Here is a 14,828-nt window from a genome sequence, read left to right on the forward strand (position 1 = left end):
CAATATTGCTAAAAGACAAATAATTGATTTATCAAGAAGCTAAACTCCTTAATATTGACAGTACCATGGACCAAAATAGCACCTAATCAACAGTTAGAAAAACAATGCAATTTCCAGTACCAAGGGACTCTGGCTAAATGACAGCATTTTGCCTACTTTATATATGCAACTTCCTCAGAGACACCTCTAACAACATGTAATTAGAGATCAAAATGCTGCTGTTATGGCAACAGTGCTGATCTCAGTAAGTCATATTGTCAAGGCCGGTTGTGTTTTAGCAATGAAGTCAATGAGGACATGACACTGGAATCTGCTTTTTTAAGTGCACAATTAGGAGGTTATCATGGAACCCGACACTTTTTTTTTTCTTTCTAAACACTGTTCCCAATCTTGGCATTGCACTCCCTTCTTCTCCCTCTTCCTTAGGTGTTTATGAATCAAACAGGACTTCTACATTCAAGCAAGCAGAAGTTAACAGACCCTCAAATTAAACTTGCCCAGCGGCAGATACTACATACACTAAAGAGCTAGAAACTTAAGAGAGTAATCATCAGGTATCTTATTTTCTCTCCATTTGTCTGATTATTAAAATTATTTTAGGAAAACCAGTTTTTCTCTCCATTCAAAATTTTTCCTTATTTCTAGTTACTCTCTTTAATTTACAACAAACAAACAACAGAAAGTCAGCACTAGCCAAAGTATATTTACTAAAGGACATAATGTCAAGGAAAAGTAACCTTAAAAATACATTCCTTTAAACCACTAATAAAAATCCTGAAACATTTAAAAACTGAAATTTATCTTCCTCCCATTGACCTACATTGTTCCAAGTTCAGATCATGCATATGGCAGCCACATTAAACAACAGGAAGTGAACAGGATACCTACAATTCTTTCTTAAATAACGTAGGGCAGTGGTCCCTGCTACAGGGAAGAACCCAAAGAACTGATTAAATGTAAAGTTCCATGAATAATTTCCTAATACAACTACTTTGTACAGGCAAGTACTGCACTCTACCACAATGTTACTACTTCAGATGCTATTGACCGAGAAACTGAACACACAGCTACAAATGTCTTCCTTCTCCAATTCAAGGAATACTATAACTCTTCAATCAATACATTTTTCTGAGTTAAAGAATAACTTAGAGTGAATGGAGCTATGCATTACAATACACCGTTTGCCTTCTGACTTACAAGATTTCAAAAAATCTGTTTAAAAAAACCCAAACAACTAAGTTTAAACACTACATTCCTTAAGTATATAGAAGTGTCACTGATTCAAATGAAAGATCCATCCCTGTTATAAAAAAATAAAGTAATGGTGTTACACCAAAGTCTTAAATTAGGAGATATGGATGGGCATTTTTTGCAGAACCTAAAAATAACAACATACTTCTACTGTATATTAACATCATCTCTATGGTCTGAAACCATTGGACATAGCCATTTACATAAAGGTTTCATTGTCAAAGTGTTTTTCAGACTAATTTTGCAGTCACTGCACATAGCATCCTCAACAGTATTTTCTCATGTTGGCCTCAGTGTCCTGAGAAGATGTCTTTCTATTATCTGGAACTACTCTGACATCTTAGAGAAGCCAATTCATGCTGTAGCTATTACCTGAATTTTAATTTTTCTTCCAAAACCAGAGAAGCAACTACTTGCTAAGGAGCCCTGTCTATACTGAATAGATAGGAAGGATTTCTGCCACTTGAGCAAAAGTGAGAAAAAAAGGGAGAACAGATAAATCTAATCTAACAGTCTAAACTGAGTATGAAGTTTATCTCTGAGATTTGAATTAGGGTTTCAACATAATCAAGATTAAATACTGTCCAAAAACACTCACAAGACAGTTGTGATAACACTTTGAGACACAAAGTCAGTCAGAGTCACCTATCTGGAGAGCTACAGGAGCACACTTACACTTTAAACTTCAAAGAATATAAGCAATATTGTGCTGTGAAAATATATCACATTCATTATTCATTCCTATCAACTGCCTCTTAAGTCCCTGTCTATTTATAATGCACAAAATTCTAATAAAAAATAATTTTATAGTCCAACAGTAATTGGCATAGCATGTTAGTGAAAATATGCAAGTCACAACCAAACATCTCCAATGAATACATCCCTCAAGGATCATTCTCTCAAGTTAATGCTTTGCATTACTGATTTAAACACCTTCAAGGAAATACTGAGTCATGATGCTTCCATCAATTTAAGACTTCAGCAGCTCTCCAAGGCCAAAATGCAGCAGTAACATTACCACTTTTGCCCAGGTTTGAGGTATAGATTTTAACCACTTCAACAACTAAAAACAACAGCAGTATTTCTTTAAAATTGATACCTGTATTATAACCTTCCAAAATACTGCACTTACCATCAGAAACTTCTGAGAATCCAAAGCATGTTCAATATAACAAAGCAATATGCAAAACACAACATATCTATGCTACCATACAACACTTGAATGTTTTACTAATTAGCATCAAGACATATTTCATAGCACTAACTGGAGAATAATCATTAGCACCGCCCAAATCACAATAGCTTTGACTAATCATAGCTTACAAAACATATGAAGAAGGTACCGACTAGCAGGAAGACGGAAAGAAACCTGGGAGGTGACCTAGAGCCTGTAACTTTTAACTCCTCCAAGCTTCAAAAAAGCAGAACATAATCTTCTTCTTTCTTCTTCACTGTACTTCCAGGAGCAGCAGCTATGACACCGAATTTCAATCTGATGAGGAAGTTACAGTTGGATTAAAAGGTGGTGGCCACAATCATCTATAATTAGCACTGCATCCATCTACAATTAGAAAATATTTCTGAAGCATTTTATGTAAAGATTTTTAATAAATCCATGGGTTAGGCTAGTGTATGTTTTCTCAAATTCTAGCTTCACTGAAGAAGCGAACAGACATTTTTAATCAAGCAGGCCTATTTTTGGATCTTCTTAAACTAAACACCCTCATACATCAGCTGTTTGAATGTACCCAGTCCTTAGAATTATCACACAGCAAGGTTAAAGGAAAAAAAAAAAAATTACTTTTTTTCTTCAGTAAAGAGAATGGTTAAATTATGGAACTACTTGCTGCAGGATGTTGTGAGGGTCAAGAGTACATATGGATTCACCAAGTCATTATGCAAATTCATTAAATAATAGGTAAGACCTACTAAGCCATAAATCTATAAAACAGAGGACAACCTTATGTCAGATTGCCAGAAGCAAAAGAGGTATACCAAGATAAGCATCACTGCATGCTTGCTCTGTCCTTATGCTTATTCCCTCAGCATCACTTATCACCCAAATCAGAAACAGGGCTGAATGCATCTTTATTCTGATACAAAACAGCTGGTTTTCATTAAATAACAATCTCCTTTTTGTTTTGTCTATTCTATTAAGTACTGCAAAAGAAATAATTGTTTTCACATTCCTAGAAGACAGCTTATTACATTTAAAAGTATTAAATCCAGTTCATCTGCTTTTACTTTGAGTGCCAATAACCACTATTCCTAAAGGTAAGCTTCTGCAGCAAATAGAAAACTTAGTCCTCATCCAAAACGTAGTACCTTGGAACTATGGTTGCAAGAGGCAACCGCTTACTGTATAAAAAGTGGGGAAAAAAAAAAATCTGTCTCTCACTTTAGTTGAGATGTTCTTGTAGAAGTACTACGACTGAGGGAAATCATAAGAACCTCACAATTTAGCATTCTTTATTCTGCATTTTCTTATTCAAGCAGGGAACATGACAAAAAGTTCAATTCCTTCCTCCTCTCTTCAAATAAAGCTTCTCTGTGTCATAACATTTAATATCTTCTAAAATGAAGATCCAAGCAAAGAATTTCAGTGTCTCTCTAAGGCCTTTTATCATCCTCTGAAGCACTTCCTAGGAAAACTTGGAAATAAATCATTTCCTCATCAGACTCTGTTTCTGTCAGTTAAATAACTTGTCACTTTTATTTGTGTAACACACCAGTAGATATGTTACAGCAGTTAACCATGACTTTAACTAGAAAATGCTTCAAGTTCTTTCACCCAAAGATGAGACAGAGTATTAAATAAGTTCATTAATAACATAACAAAATACAACATTCAAGTATTTTCAGTCTTAAGACCAAAACAGAGTACAAGGACCACAGCAGCCAAATTACTTGATTCCAACCAACCACAGTCTCCTGTGATAGATGGCCTGTAAACACTTGTAACAAATAAAAGCAAGAAGCTTTTATCTTACTTACAAAAAACAGTTTAGGTTTTGTAAGGTAATAAGAACTAGCCTTCCTAAAACACGAGTCATTAATTTATTGATTTAAATCAATTTAACACTTCAGAGGGAAGAACTGACACTTCCGATCATCAGTAACTGCAGAGAAACCCTCTCGCACAGCGCTATCCACACACAGCCATCCCAAAGAACCTTAACTGACCCTCACTGTTCCCTATTCACCCAAAGACCTAATGGGGTTTAATAAACAATTACCTATTTGGTAGCACATACACTGTCTTGCAGAAATTGCCAAAGTCATTGCTTATTCTAGCATCAGATCCAAAGTGCCAGAAAGTGAAAACCTAGCTAAGGAAATGCATGATACAAGCCCAGTGAAAACTAATTCACAGAGGAAGAGGTACATATTTCAGCATTTTACTCAAGCTTCATTTAGGAACATCTATGCGAGCTTTCAACAGTGGTTAAAGCAACATTAGGTTTATGAAGGCAGTATGCATTCACGATGACCTACGCAACCTGTAAGATTAGAAAGTATTATTGAAAGGACAGTCACTGAGAGTTTATATGGAATGAGCAGCCGTAATCACCAAAGAAAGGAAAGAAAAGACTAGTCAGAGAAGAGGTGGCTTCATGGCATATACATAGTCATTATTTGTTTAGAAGCTAAATGCAAGCTTTTGTGATATAGAGTCATAAGCTAATCATGCTTATGATAAATGATTAACCATTTGATCAAATGTTTAATTTTGGTAAACAAAATGGAGAAAAGATCCAGATTGGCATGCCAAGGACCTGATGATATGTAAGTGACTGGAAAACCCAGACTCAGAAATAAATGCTGTATTGGGCCCACACAGGATGCTCAGGGCACAATGTCTCATCACACATACGATGCTTGCAGCATCAGAGAAGGGCAGAACAAATGGTAACATCCTTCAAAACCCCTGCTGGCATGCTCTCAAACAATACTGCCATCAATTTTAACTGACTACAGTACCTTACTGTTGCCAGAAATAAGATGAGACTAAACTAATCATACTGTGTTTTCAATCAACTTCCTGCTGGCTGCCACCATTTTAAGAATGGAATTCATTTGTTTTATATCCATTAACACATTTCCTTCTTTCTGGTTCTGAGGCACCAAATGCAATGGTAAAGTATCAGTCCAGACCATAAAAAAAGTAAGCAGCAATCACAGTACAAATAGAATTGTCAAAGTATTACCCTCCTCAATGTACTCCTTCACAGTATATGCTACTACCAGCCAAGGAGCTTTTTAGCTTGCAAGTCTCATCTCTGCACATAACCATTTAATAGTGAAAGCCCCAGCCCTTTGATGAGCTATACTGAACTGAAACCTTCATGGAGTCCTTTACAAGGCAATGGGGAACTACCAACATGTAGTTATTTAAAGGATCATGCCTCATCTCTATTAAGCAAAATGGCTTAACTGGCATATATACCTACAGTAATACTTTTGTGCATTTATTAACTTAGAGTTGAAGATTTTATATATGCCATAAAGTGAAACAGGTTTCTGAAATCCATTAATGTAAGAAAAAAACCCTACAGCCTACATTACACGGTCTGTTAATCAGGAGGAGGAAGAGAAAAAATGTCCAGATCCTATGAATGAGACATTGCGCACAACATAAACTCTAGATGAAGCACCCTAAACTAGTAACTTGCATACTGCACCCTTTCCAACTTTTGTACACTAAGACTATTCCAATGAAAATCAAGATAGGTACAACTGACTCAAGTTTAAGATATAAAAACCAGAAGAAAAGGGAGCAAAATATATTCAAACAACAAGTAGTGTGAATTTTTCATAAATAACATGAATACAGATGAGGTTTCACAACTGAGAATCTGAGTTACTGACATTATTTTGTCACATACAAAGATCATCTTGGTTCAACATCTGAACTTTACTTGAGCAGAAATGACAGACCGGACATTCTACAAAGAAGGGCAAGTCTACAGAAGATTTAAGGATGGATTCCCTGATCTTCAACAAAAGGTAAGCAAACATCAGCTGTTAACCTTAAGCAGATGTTTCAGAAGATCTGAACAGTCTCAGTCAAGTCTCTGAGCTGCTCATTTTTCAGTCTCTTAGATCTTGAAACATCAAGAGTTTAGTAGTTTTGCAGTCACTAGAGATTCTTGAAACTTACAAGATCTGAATTTCTAACATAAAAGCAAGCATTTTAAAAGAAGGACCCCTCCAACTTCAATGCAATAGTACCTACTAGTCTGCCTGTAATCTCTTTGCATGCCACCACTGCCAACAGGCAACTCGGGAGCTACTTCTATCACCATTCACCAACAGGCAAGTTTTAGCCCAAGACCCACAGCTTACTTCAATATTAATGCTTCTTTCAGCATTTTTCTTAATGTTATCCATGTTTGTGGATTACTGCAAAAAGTGTGCATCTTACTACAAAGAGTTCTGGCCAAGCATTACATAAAATATTTTTAAAAAATAATACATTTTAAAAAAACATCTTTTATACCTGGCAAAATCCAGACCCTGTTCTGTTACCCACTGACACTGAACTGTTCTACTGCCTACATGGTGCAGGCTTACTCAAAATCATCCCTGAAAGCCTTCTCATCCACTGGACTGATGAGGACTGGGAAGCATAAAGCAACATTATTCTACTACAGGGCAAATATGGCCCTGTAATTCCAAAATGCAACTTGACAGGCATATAAAAGTGACATGAAAATCACATATAAGACTGTCTTAACACATATTGCAGGTAATAACCCTAGCTGACATCTAGAGCAGCAGAAGTCCAACTTCAGATGAATGTAATTTTTTTTTTTCTATCATGACTGACTTTCCTCAGAAACCTGGTATAAAACTGTGACCCCGTAAGTACTCCTGCCAATGCAGCTTCACTAGAAGGGTATATTTACACAGATTTACCAGGCAATCTTTTTGAAGACTAGATGACACTTAAGTTTCTTCAGCACTGAGAAGCACAACAAACCATCAAACTGGAAGCTGACAGCACGATTTTGGTTTTTGTTGGGTTTTGTTCGGTTTTAAGTGAAAAAATAGGTGTGTACTTTGCCACTGTCTATTGAAATGTACTTGGTAGACACTTAAAGAAATTGAAAAATAGACCAATTTCTTCATTGTATTGGTGGAGAAAAGAAGATTTTTTCTTCCTCAATGCTGTCTTTCAAAAATATCTTACAAGAAACACTACCACATGGATAACATGGAGGGAGATGTAGGGGAAGGCAAAAAAAATACCATTTGGATAGCTGCTTGTGCAAGGGAAAGGTATTTTTTTTAAAGTAGCAGTTTTAAAGGCAATGGTTTTTTTTTTACAGCCTCCTGTTACCATTCAGCAGATCCTTGAATACACAGCACCAGATTTTCTTCTCATTATCACAACACGCTGAACTAGCCAAGAAGTTCAGCTCAACAAAAAAGTTCACTTCCAGCTTTCTGCAACCCTCCTTTCACATCAGTATCATGTTACAGAAGTCAGTATGTTACATTAGAGATAGCAGCAACTTGTGTCCCACTACACTACAGAAAGTATCAGGCCCAAATATGAGACCCTAGCAAAACAAAAATAAAATAATTTAATGTGTATTTATAATCTGTCTTGTAAGATCACTCCCAGAAGGGCCATGGCATTTGCTGCAGTTCAGGCTTCTATCATAACTCAAAAATAGGATTTCACTTAAAATCCTGCCGCTCCAATAAACCAACCAAATGTACAGTGACATCACTAAATCACTCTTATTGCATCTCTTTCCTCTCAGCCTCCACTCCCCCAGAGTACCTTAAATTCTATCACATAAATCCCAAGAAGGTACAATCGTAGACAAGTGTAAATCTCAGGTGGGCCCTCAAAAGTCTGTTTAGTCACATATTCTTTGAACTTTCCATAAATAAGAAGATTAGGGACTAATGTTTCTGTGATATACATTAAAGATGCTTTACGATCATGTTTATGTGCCAGCATACCACCTGCCATGACACAACTGATTTAAAAAAAATAAACAGTTGTGGAAACACGTCAGTAGACATGACCCTAGAGGTGAGAGGAGTTTAGCAAGGAAGAGGCTTACTTTTTCTTTCACCTCTGGCAAACGGGAATGACTCCACTTCCTTCCTTCCTTCTAAAAGGGGATCCGCCAACATGGACCTAATCTATTATGAATCTCCCTATCTTCATAAGGCGGAGAAAGATTTTTTTCGTCCTTAGCCTTTCTTCTTCATCAGTTATGGTGCCCTGCGCTGATCTGCACGAACAGCAGCGAGCTGTCCCCGTTCCCGGGCACAGGGCAGGGCCGTGCCAGGCCCCGCGACCCAGGACACCATGCGGGTCAGCCAAGGGCCCGCACCCCTCGCCTGCGCCTACGAGAAGCTAAAGGCAGGCCCCGGAGCGCAGCCGGCAGCCCCAAAGGAAAGGCAGCCGCTCCAGGAAACATGAGTGACTCGGGGAAGCGGGCAGGCCTTCCCCCCGCCGAGCTACCGGGAAGGCCGCCGCCGAGCTGTCCGCACGTTAGGGCCGGCGGCGTGGCCACCGCCCGCGGCCAGGCCAGACCCCCCAGCGGCCCGGGGCAGCGCAGCCACCTCCTCCTCCCCCAGGTCACCCGCTGCCTCTTCAGCCGGGAGCTGCCGCCGCCGGCACCCCCGCCCGGGCCCCCCGGGACCACGGCACACCCCAGCACACGCCGGGAAGCGGGGGGACACTCCTCTCCCCCCGCAGGCTGCCCCTGCGGCCCGGCCGGCAGGGACCGGCGGCCACCCCCACCCCGGGGCGAGCTGCGGGCTCGCTCCCCGTGACAGGCCCGAGCCCAGGGCTACGACCTGGCCCAGCGCCCCGGCCTGCCCGACAGGCCCGGGCCCTGCCCCCGCCCGGCCGCGGCCCCCCGGCCGCCTCGCCCTTCGCCTCGCCGCCAGTCCCCCTCCCCGCGCCGCGCCGAGCCGGGCCGGCTCCAGCCCAGCCCCCTCCTCGCCCTCGGGCCCCGCTTACCCCCAGAAGCCGCAGGGGCAGCGCGGTGGCAGGCTGGGCGCCTTGCTGCGCTCACTGCCGGCGTCTCCCATGGCGGGGCCGGTGCGCGGGGCGGCGGCGGCGGGGGGGGAGCGGGGCTCCCGGCCGGGATGCCAGGCCGGTCAGCTGGAGCCGGGCGCGACCACTGGGGAGGCGGGGGAGGGGAGGCCGCGAGAGGGGGGCGGCCGCGCCCTACCGGCTGGGTCCGCAGGGGAGCGGGGACGCGGCGCGGACCGATCTACGGCGGCCGCTCCCGCCCGCCGGTTCCCGTGACGAGCCCGCTGTCGCAGCGGGGCGCGCCCGCCCTCTCCCGCCGCTCGGCCCCTGGCTCGACGGTGCGTGCGTGTGTGTCCCCCCCCTCCGGCGCCCTGCCTCCCCCTCTCCTGAGCAGGATGGTTTCGCCAAGCCACCGGATCAGCTGGGAGCAGCATATACCATAGCCCTTCCCCGGGGGGGAATTGGGTTCAATCGGGGCCGGGTAGTATCGGAGAGAAACAAGTTTGAAAGGTACGCATAGACTCGAGAAGGAGACGAACTTCTCTGTGAGGAGCCTTGGGGGGACCGAGGCCGGCAAAGCTACTTGGAGCCGCCCTCCTTTTTTGGCCTCTACCCACACCTCAGGCACAAAGTGGTACCGCCGGGGAAGGCCGGGGAGGGGGGGGGTGGCGGTGCCGGCGCGGGCGGCGCATGCGCAGAGCGCTTGCGACGCGGAAGTTGGAGGGTGCCGAGCGGGTCCCCGGGGGCCGCCCCCGCGCTGCCCGGCGCCGGGGGGACGGGGCGAGCCCCTGCCCGCCGTGCTCCGGGGCCTGTGCCAGCCTCCGCGGCCGCCCCTGACGGAGCCCAGCGCAGGGGTGGGGGTGGTGGGCTGGGCCCTGCTCCCCGTGTGCTCCGTTTGCGCCCGTGCCAGGCCTCTCGGCGGTGAGCTGGGAAGGAGGCCTGGAGGCCGCGGAGGGCCCCGAGGGTGACGCTTCGTCTTGTCTTTGCTGCTCGTCCTCTGAGGTGTTCGCCCGCGGTTTCCCTCCGCGCGAAATAAAATCGGCTAGGCGTCTAAAGTCCGTGTGGGTTTCTTTGCCTGTGGTTAACAAGCCAGTGCCGAGGGACGCGAGGCTGAGGGTTGGCTGAAGCCGGGGCGAGGGGGCCAGCCTGGCCCTCGCGTCCTGGCCCCGGAGAGAGGGACCTGTAAGAGGCCAGGTATGGCGAGCAGGGAAGCGTACAGCGGGCACCGGGCATCGGCGGTGACCGGCTGCCGCCCTTTGACGGCCGGGAAAGGAGAGGGGAGGTGCCAGCATCTGGACTCGGCTGAGTAACGGGCATTGTGCTGCTGGTACGGGTTTAGCAAACAGAGTAAGTGACAGCCTTGCACTCGCTGTGCCTTGGTTTGATCTGTGAGGAGGAAATGCTGCTGACCCTCTGCTGGAAACTGTGTTTTGATCTGAGTGGAAGATGCTATGTAGAAAAATACTCGCGAGGCAATAGTAAAGATGGAAATCTGATATATTCGTGAGGTGTTGTTACCCACCTCATACTCTTATTTTCCGCTTTGCACTCAAACCCAAGGTTATTTAACAATGAAAATAGTGAACATCCTTAACAAAGTCCAGTGTGTGTAGATCTTTTGAGCACCTGATTATTTTTAGCAACTAATTCTGTCAATGACCTTTTGACTTGAATATTAACCTTCTGAAAGAATTTTACATCAAATTATTAATGACAGAAAAAAGTAGATAGATATATAGACATGCTTGAAACTTTTTAATAAAAAGTTGGAATTCAATTGAAATAATATAAACTGACTTATTTTGAAGAGAGTGTTTTGTGAGAGTTTACTAATAATGGTTATTTATCTAACTGTTGAGTCTGGTCTTACCTGACTCCCTGTTGATGCATGAGGCAGGCCATTAAGGCTTTGGTTGTGCTTCAGCAGCAACTCTGAACACTATAATGTTATTGAGTGCAAGATGGACATGGTATGGTGGGAGATGGGACATGTGTTCAGAGTTTTCATTGATATATTAACTGCTCCAACTGCCAGCCCTTTAAAGTGTCTGTGGCTGCACACCACCCTGAGCACCCAAGCATGAGAGCTTCCTCTTGGCACGGATTTCTGAGGAGCCTAGCTGCTGAGGCAGCACTGCTGAATGCACCAAGAGAAGTGAATACTTGAGCAAAATAGCCCTGGCCTCATTAACACAGCCCTTTAAGTCAGTAAGTCAACTGAAAATTAGAATTGTGGCTTACATGCTGGCTATGTGTACTAATAACAGTCTGTAAAGTCCCCTCAGATAAGGAGTGTGTACTGGCTCTTTAAAGACATTTTGATTGTTTGTCTTCATTTGCTATTAAGGTGAGTTCATATTGATTTAGCTTTCAAGTATTACTTCTCTCTGCTCTGTACTCTTGTGTCATTTCAAATAAACCTTCCTTGATTTTGTAAGGTTACATTGGAATAATGTTAAAATTCTAGTTTTCTGAGCAATTCAGATTTTTTAAAGCCCTAGAGTGGTGTGGTAATTCACCGCAAAGTTAAACGCAAGAAAAACAAGAGCTGAGGGATAATGTTATTACATGAAGCAAACACATATTAAGCATGATGAAGACACCTGAACAACTCTTAGCTCTGCCTACTACTAATGCCTGCTGAAAGAGGAATAATTTGTAGGGGGGAAAAATACTTTACAGTATTCAACAGTACAGTTGAAGACTATGGAATAGAGTGATACTGTGATGCCATATGTTTATAATAGTATCTTTTTTTTTTTAAGTACAGCTTCTGTAATGCCGTTTTTGTATAATTGTGTATTTCCTACTTTGTTTAAACAACCCAAAACTTAAATTACTTATGTGTCCATTCAGCATTATTTCCTGAAAATTCAGTGTGTTAATCTATACCTGCTCATCTAAACCTTTGTGTCCTGTTTCTTCTAATCATATCCATTCATTTACAACCACCAGGAAGTGTGTTTTTGTGGTGCGACGTGACAGCAAGGGGAAGTGCTGCTGTTTGGTGCTTCTCCAGAGGCTGACAGGGAGAAAAATGGTTCGGCTGATCTGAAATTAATGCAGTCAGGAACAGGGCACCTATTCAGTGTGCAGGCACTTCCTCCAGCAGATCTCCTGGGGGGCCAGGCCTCTGGCTCCCTGAGGAGTTTCAGTGCTAACTCACATTTTCTCTAGGTTTTTGTCACCCAAAAAGTCCAGGCCCTGGATGCTTTCTCAACTAATGTATAAGCATCCAGAGACAAATGAATAAACAGCACTTAGGAAGCATATGCAGGGATATGCAGCATACTAGCTGGATAGGGCTGAGAATATTCATACAAAGAAAGTCATCGTATGGTTCAGATACAGCAAAGCATGTTTCAACCTTGGGAAGCAAATGTGCATTGTAAACAGGCAATGGAGGGGGGAACCTACTTAGTGGTAGAAAAGTAAGTAGAAAAACATTAATGCCAGAAGAGAAGTGGCAAACAACAATTTAATGATATGACAAAAGATACAGCCGATACAATATTAGTTCTGCATATCTGAATGTATTAAATAGATGGAGAAGATGGTAGTCCTTCTAATAGGGGTCTCTTGACCCTGCAGCTCTTCTCTAGGCATCTTTTTGCAGAGAAATGAGAGAGAATGCAGAGAAGAGCAACTAAAATACAGACACTGTAATACTTTAAAAACCTAATGTTCACAGTTTGGCCACAGAATGATTATATTTGGAGAGAGGTTATAACCATACATTCATGTTTAAAATTTTAAACAAAAATGGAAGACATTTGCCAGCAGGACACACTCACCTTCTCTCTAAGGGGAGAAATGCTTAGGAAAATGCACTTATGCCGAAGTCTGACTTTTCTGTGTGCTTCTCACTGTTGTGCTTCTGGTTCATTCTCAGCAGGGCCCCGTTGCAGGATTAGATGAGGTAACAGACCTCACAGGATCAGGAGGCAAAATTCCAACAGGTTTAGAAGCCACAATTAAACACCATTGTTTCTCAAGTGCTCCCTTTTTTTCAGATATACTAGAAAATGTTGAACCTGTATATAATAACATTTGGGGGTTGTTTATTTTAATATAAACATGATTGCCCATTAGAGATACATGTGCACAACTGTGAAGTGGAGCAGGTGGAGAATGTCACAGGTATTGTACATCTTCTTTCTCATCTTTAAATTAGCATAAAATGATAAAAGTAACTCGTGTGGTGCCAATCTGTTAGAGAGACTCTTGAACTGATTGAAATAATCACCACTTTTTATTCCCTTCCAATAGGCAGATACTTTTAGTGAAATCTTTTCCTTTGGAAGGTCATTCTTGTTAAAGTCTGTATTGAGGCTGAAAAATAAAATGAGCATGGAAAGGACATGTCTGAGCTATAGTCATAGAAAACAAAGAGGGTGAGTAATGAGGATGATTTGCAAGAGCCTGGGGCATAGGCTAAACACCATGAAGAGAGTAACCTGCAGCAAGTCAGCAACACAGATCTGACCCTGGAAAAGGTGACTGAACCCTGCCTAAGGCTGCCAGGCTTTCAAATGCTTGCTCTTAAATGCACAGCTCATCTCATTTTCTACACTTGAAAAGCATACCTTATTTTTTGTATGCACCTGGCATAGCAGGGTGTCATGCAGCTGAATGCCTCAACATTTGCTTATTCATTTAGTTAGGTGTCAGTGCAAGCAGTCTGAAGAGAGAAGTGCCTGCACCTTAGCCTCTGGCTTGGGCCTCAATGAATCTGACTCCAGTTTCCTTCGTTGCTTGAAGGAAGTCTCCAGATTAAAGAAGGCAAGTTGAGTTCATCTTAGCTCTCAAGATTGGTAGTGTTGACAAAGTGGAAAAAAAAAAAAGTAATCGTCCGTGAATTATCAATTCATGGGTCATGTAGATTAGAAGGTTTTCTTAATTATGTCTTTTTAATTATGTCTTTTAAAAGCATAAAACACAGGTCTGAACACTAAAGGATAAATGTAAATAGTTACAGTACAAATTTGGAGTCAGGTCTTTGACATTCTTCTGGTTATTTTAAGTCTCTCTGTGCCTCAGTTTAGTTTTCTGAAATGGAAACGATAATAATCTCATGGGCAGCCTAGTAAATGAATCTTTATTGAATGGCATTTTTAGAAATTAAGGATTGCTGTTATTACTGTGACTAAGAGACTACCATGTCTTTGCAACTAATGGCTGAATGGAGGGTCCAAGGTGAAACAGAAAATTAACACTACCAGTTGCAATTTGCATGGATATGATTAACCCAAAGGCAATTATTATTAATAATACTTTTATTCATTATGCACGCATATTCCTATTTCTGCCCCTTATGTAATCCAGGGCACTTTGAGAAAATCACAAATTAAAAAAATAAAAATTAAAAAGAGTGCAATTAAACAAACATTCCAGGCTAGTCTAAAATTGCCAGGTAAAATCCAGGTTCTCTTAACAGTGGCATCTCAAATTGTATTTGATGCAACTACTTGGTTTATAAATTAAAGAGTTAAAAAAAAAGGAAAGCACTATACATGCCCTTCCACTGCAAAAAGGAGCCTGAAGAATATGGTTAAATAAAAAGGTAAAA

The 14,828-nt window shown here is 42.2% G+C and overlaps 1 protein-coding gene across 3 annotated transcripts in view; it reads right to left on the reverse strand.

The window, feature by feature from the left end:
* The window catches only part of ZFAND3 (zinc finger AN1-type containing 3), a 134,032-nt gene extending 124,569 nt beyond the window's left edge, over window positions 1–9,463 (reverse strand). For 2 of the 3 annotated variants that reach the window (XM_051613718.1, XM_051613715.1), the window contains exon 1: window positions 9,245–9,463. In XM_051613718.1, the coding sequence (XP_051469678.1) occupies window positions 9,245–9,315 (71 nt within the window). In that variant the 5' untranslated portion in view covers window positions 9,316–9,463. The remainder of the gene's footprint in view (window positions 1–9,244) is intronic. The other variant, XM_051613716.1, reaches the window with a different exon arrangement.
* Window positions 9,464–14,828: the final 5,365 nt, after the last annotated feature.

The sequence above is a fragment of the Apus apus genome, chromosome 3 (assembly GCF_020740795.1).
Source record: "Apus apus isolate bApuApu2 chromosome 3, bApuApu2.pri.cur, whole genome shotgun sequence".
In the NCBI taxonomy this organism is placed as follows: domain Eukaryota; kingdom Metazoa; phylum Chordata; class Aves; order Apodiformes; family Apodidae; genus Apus; species Apus apus.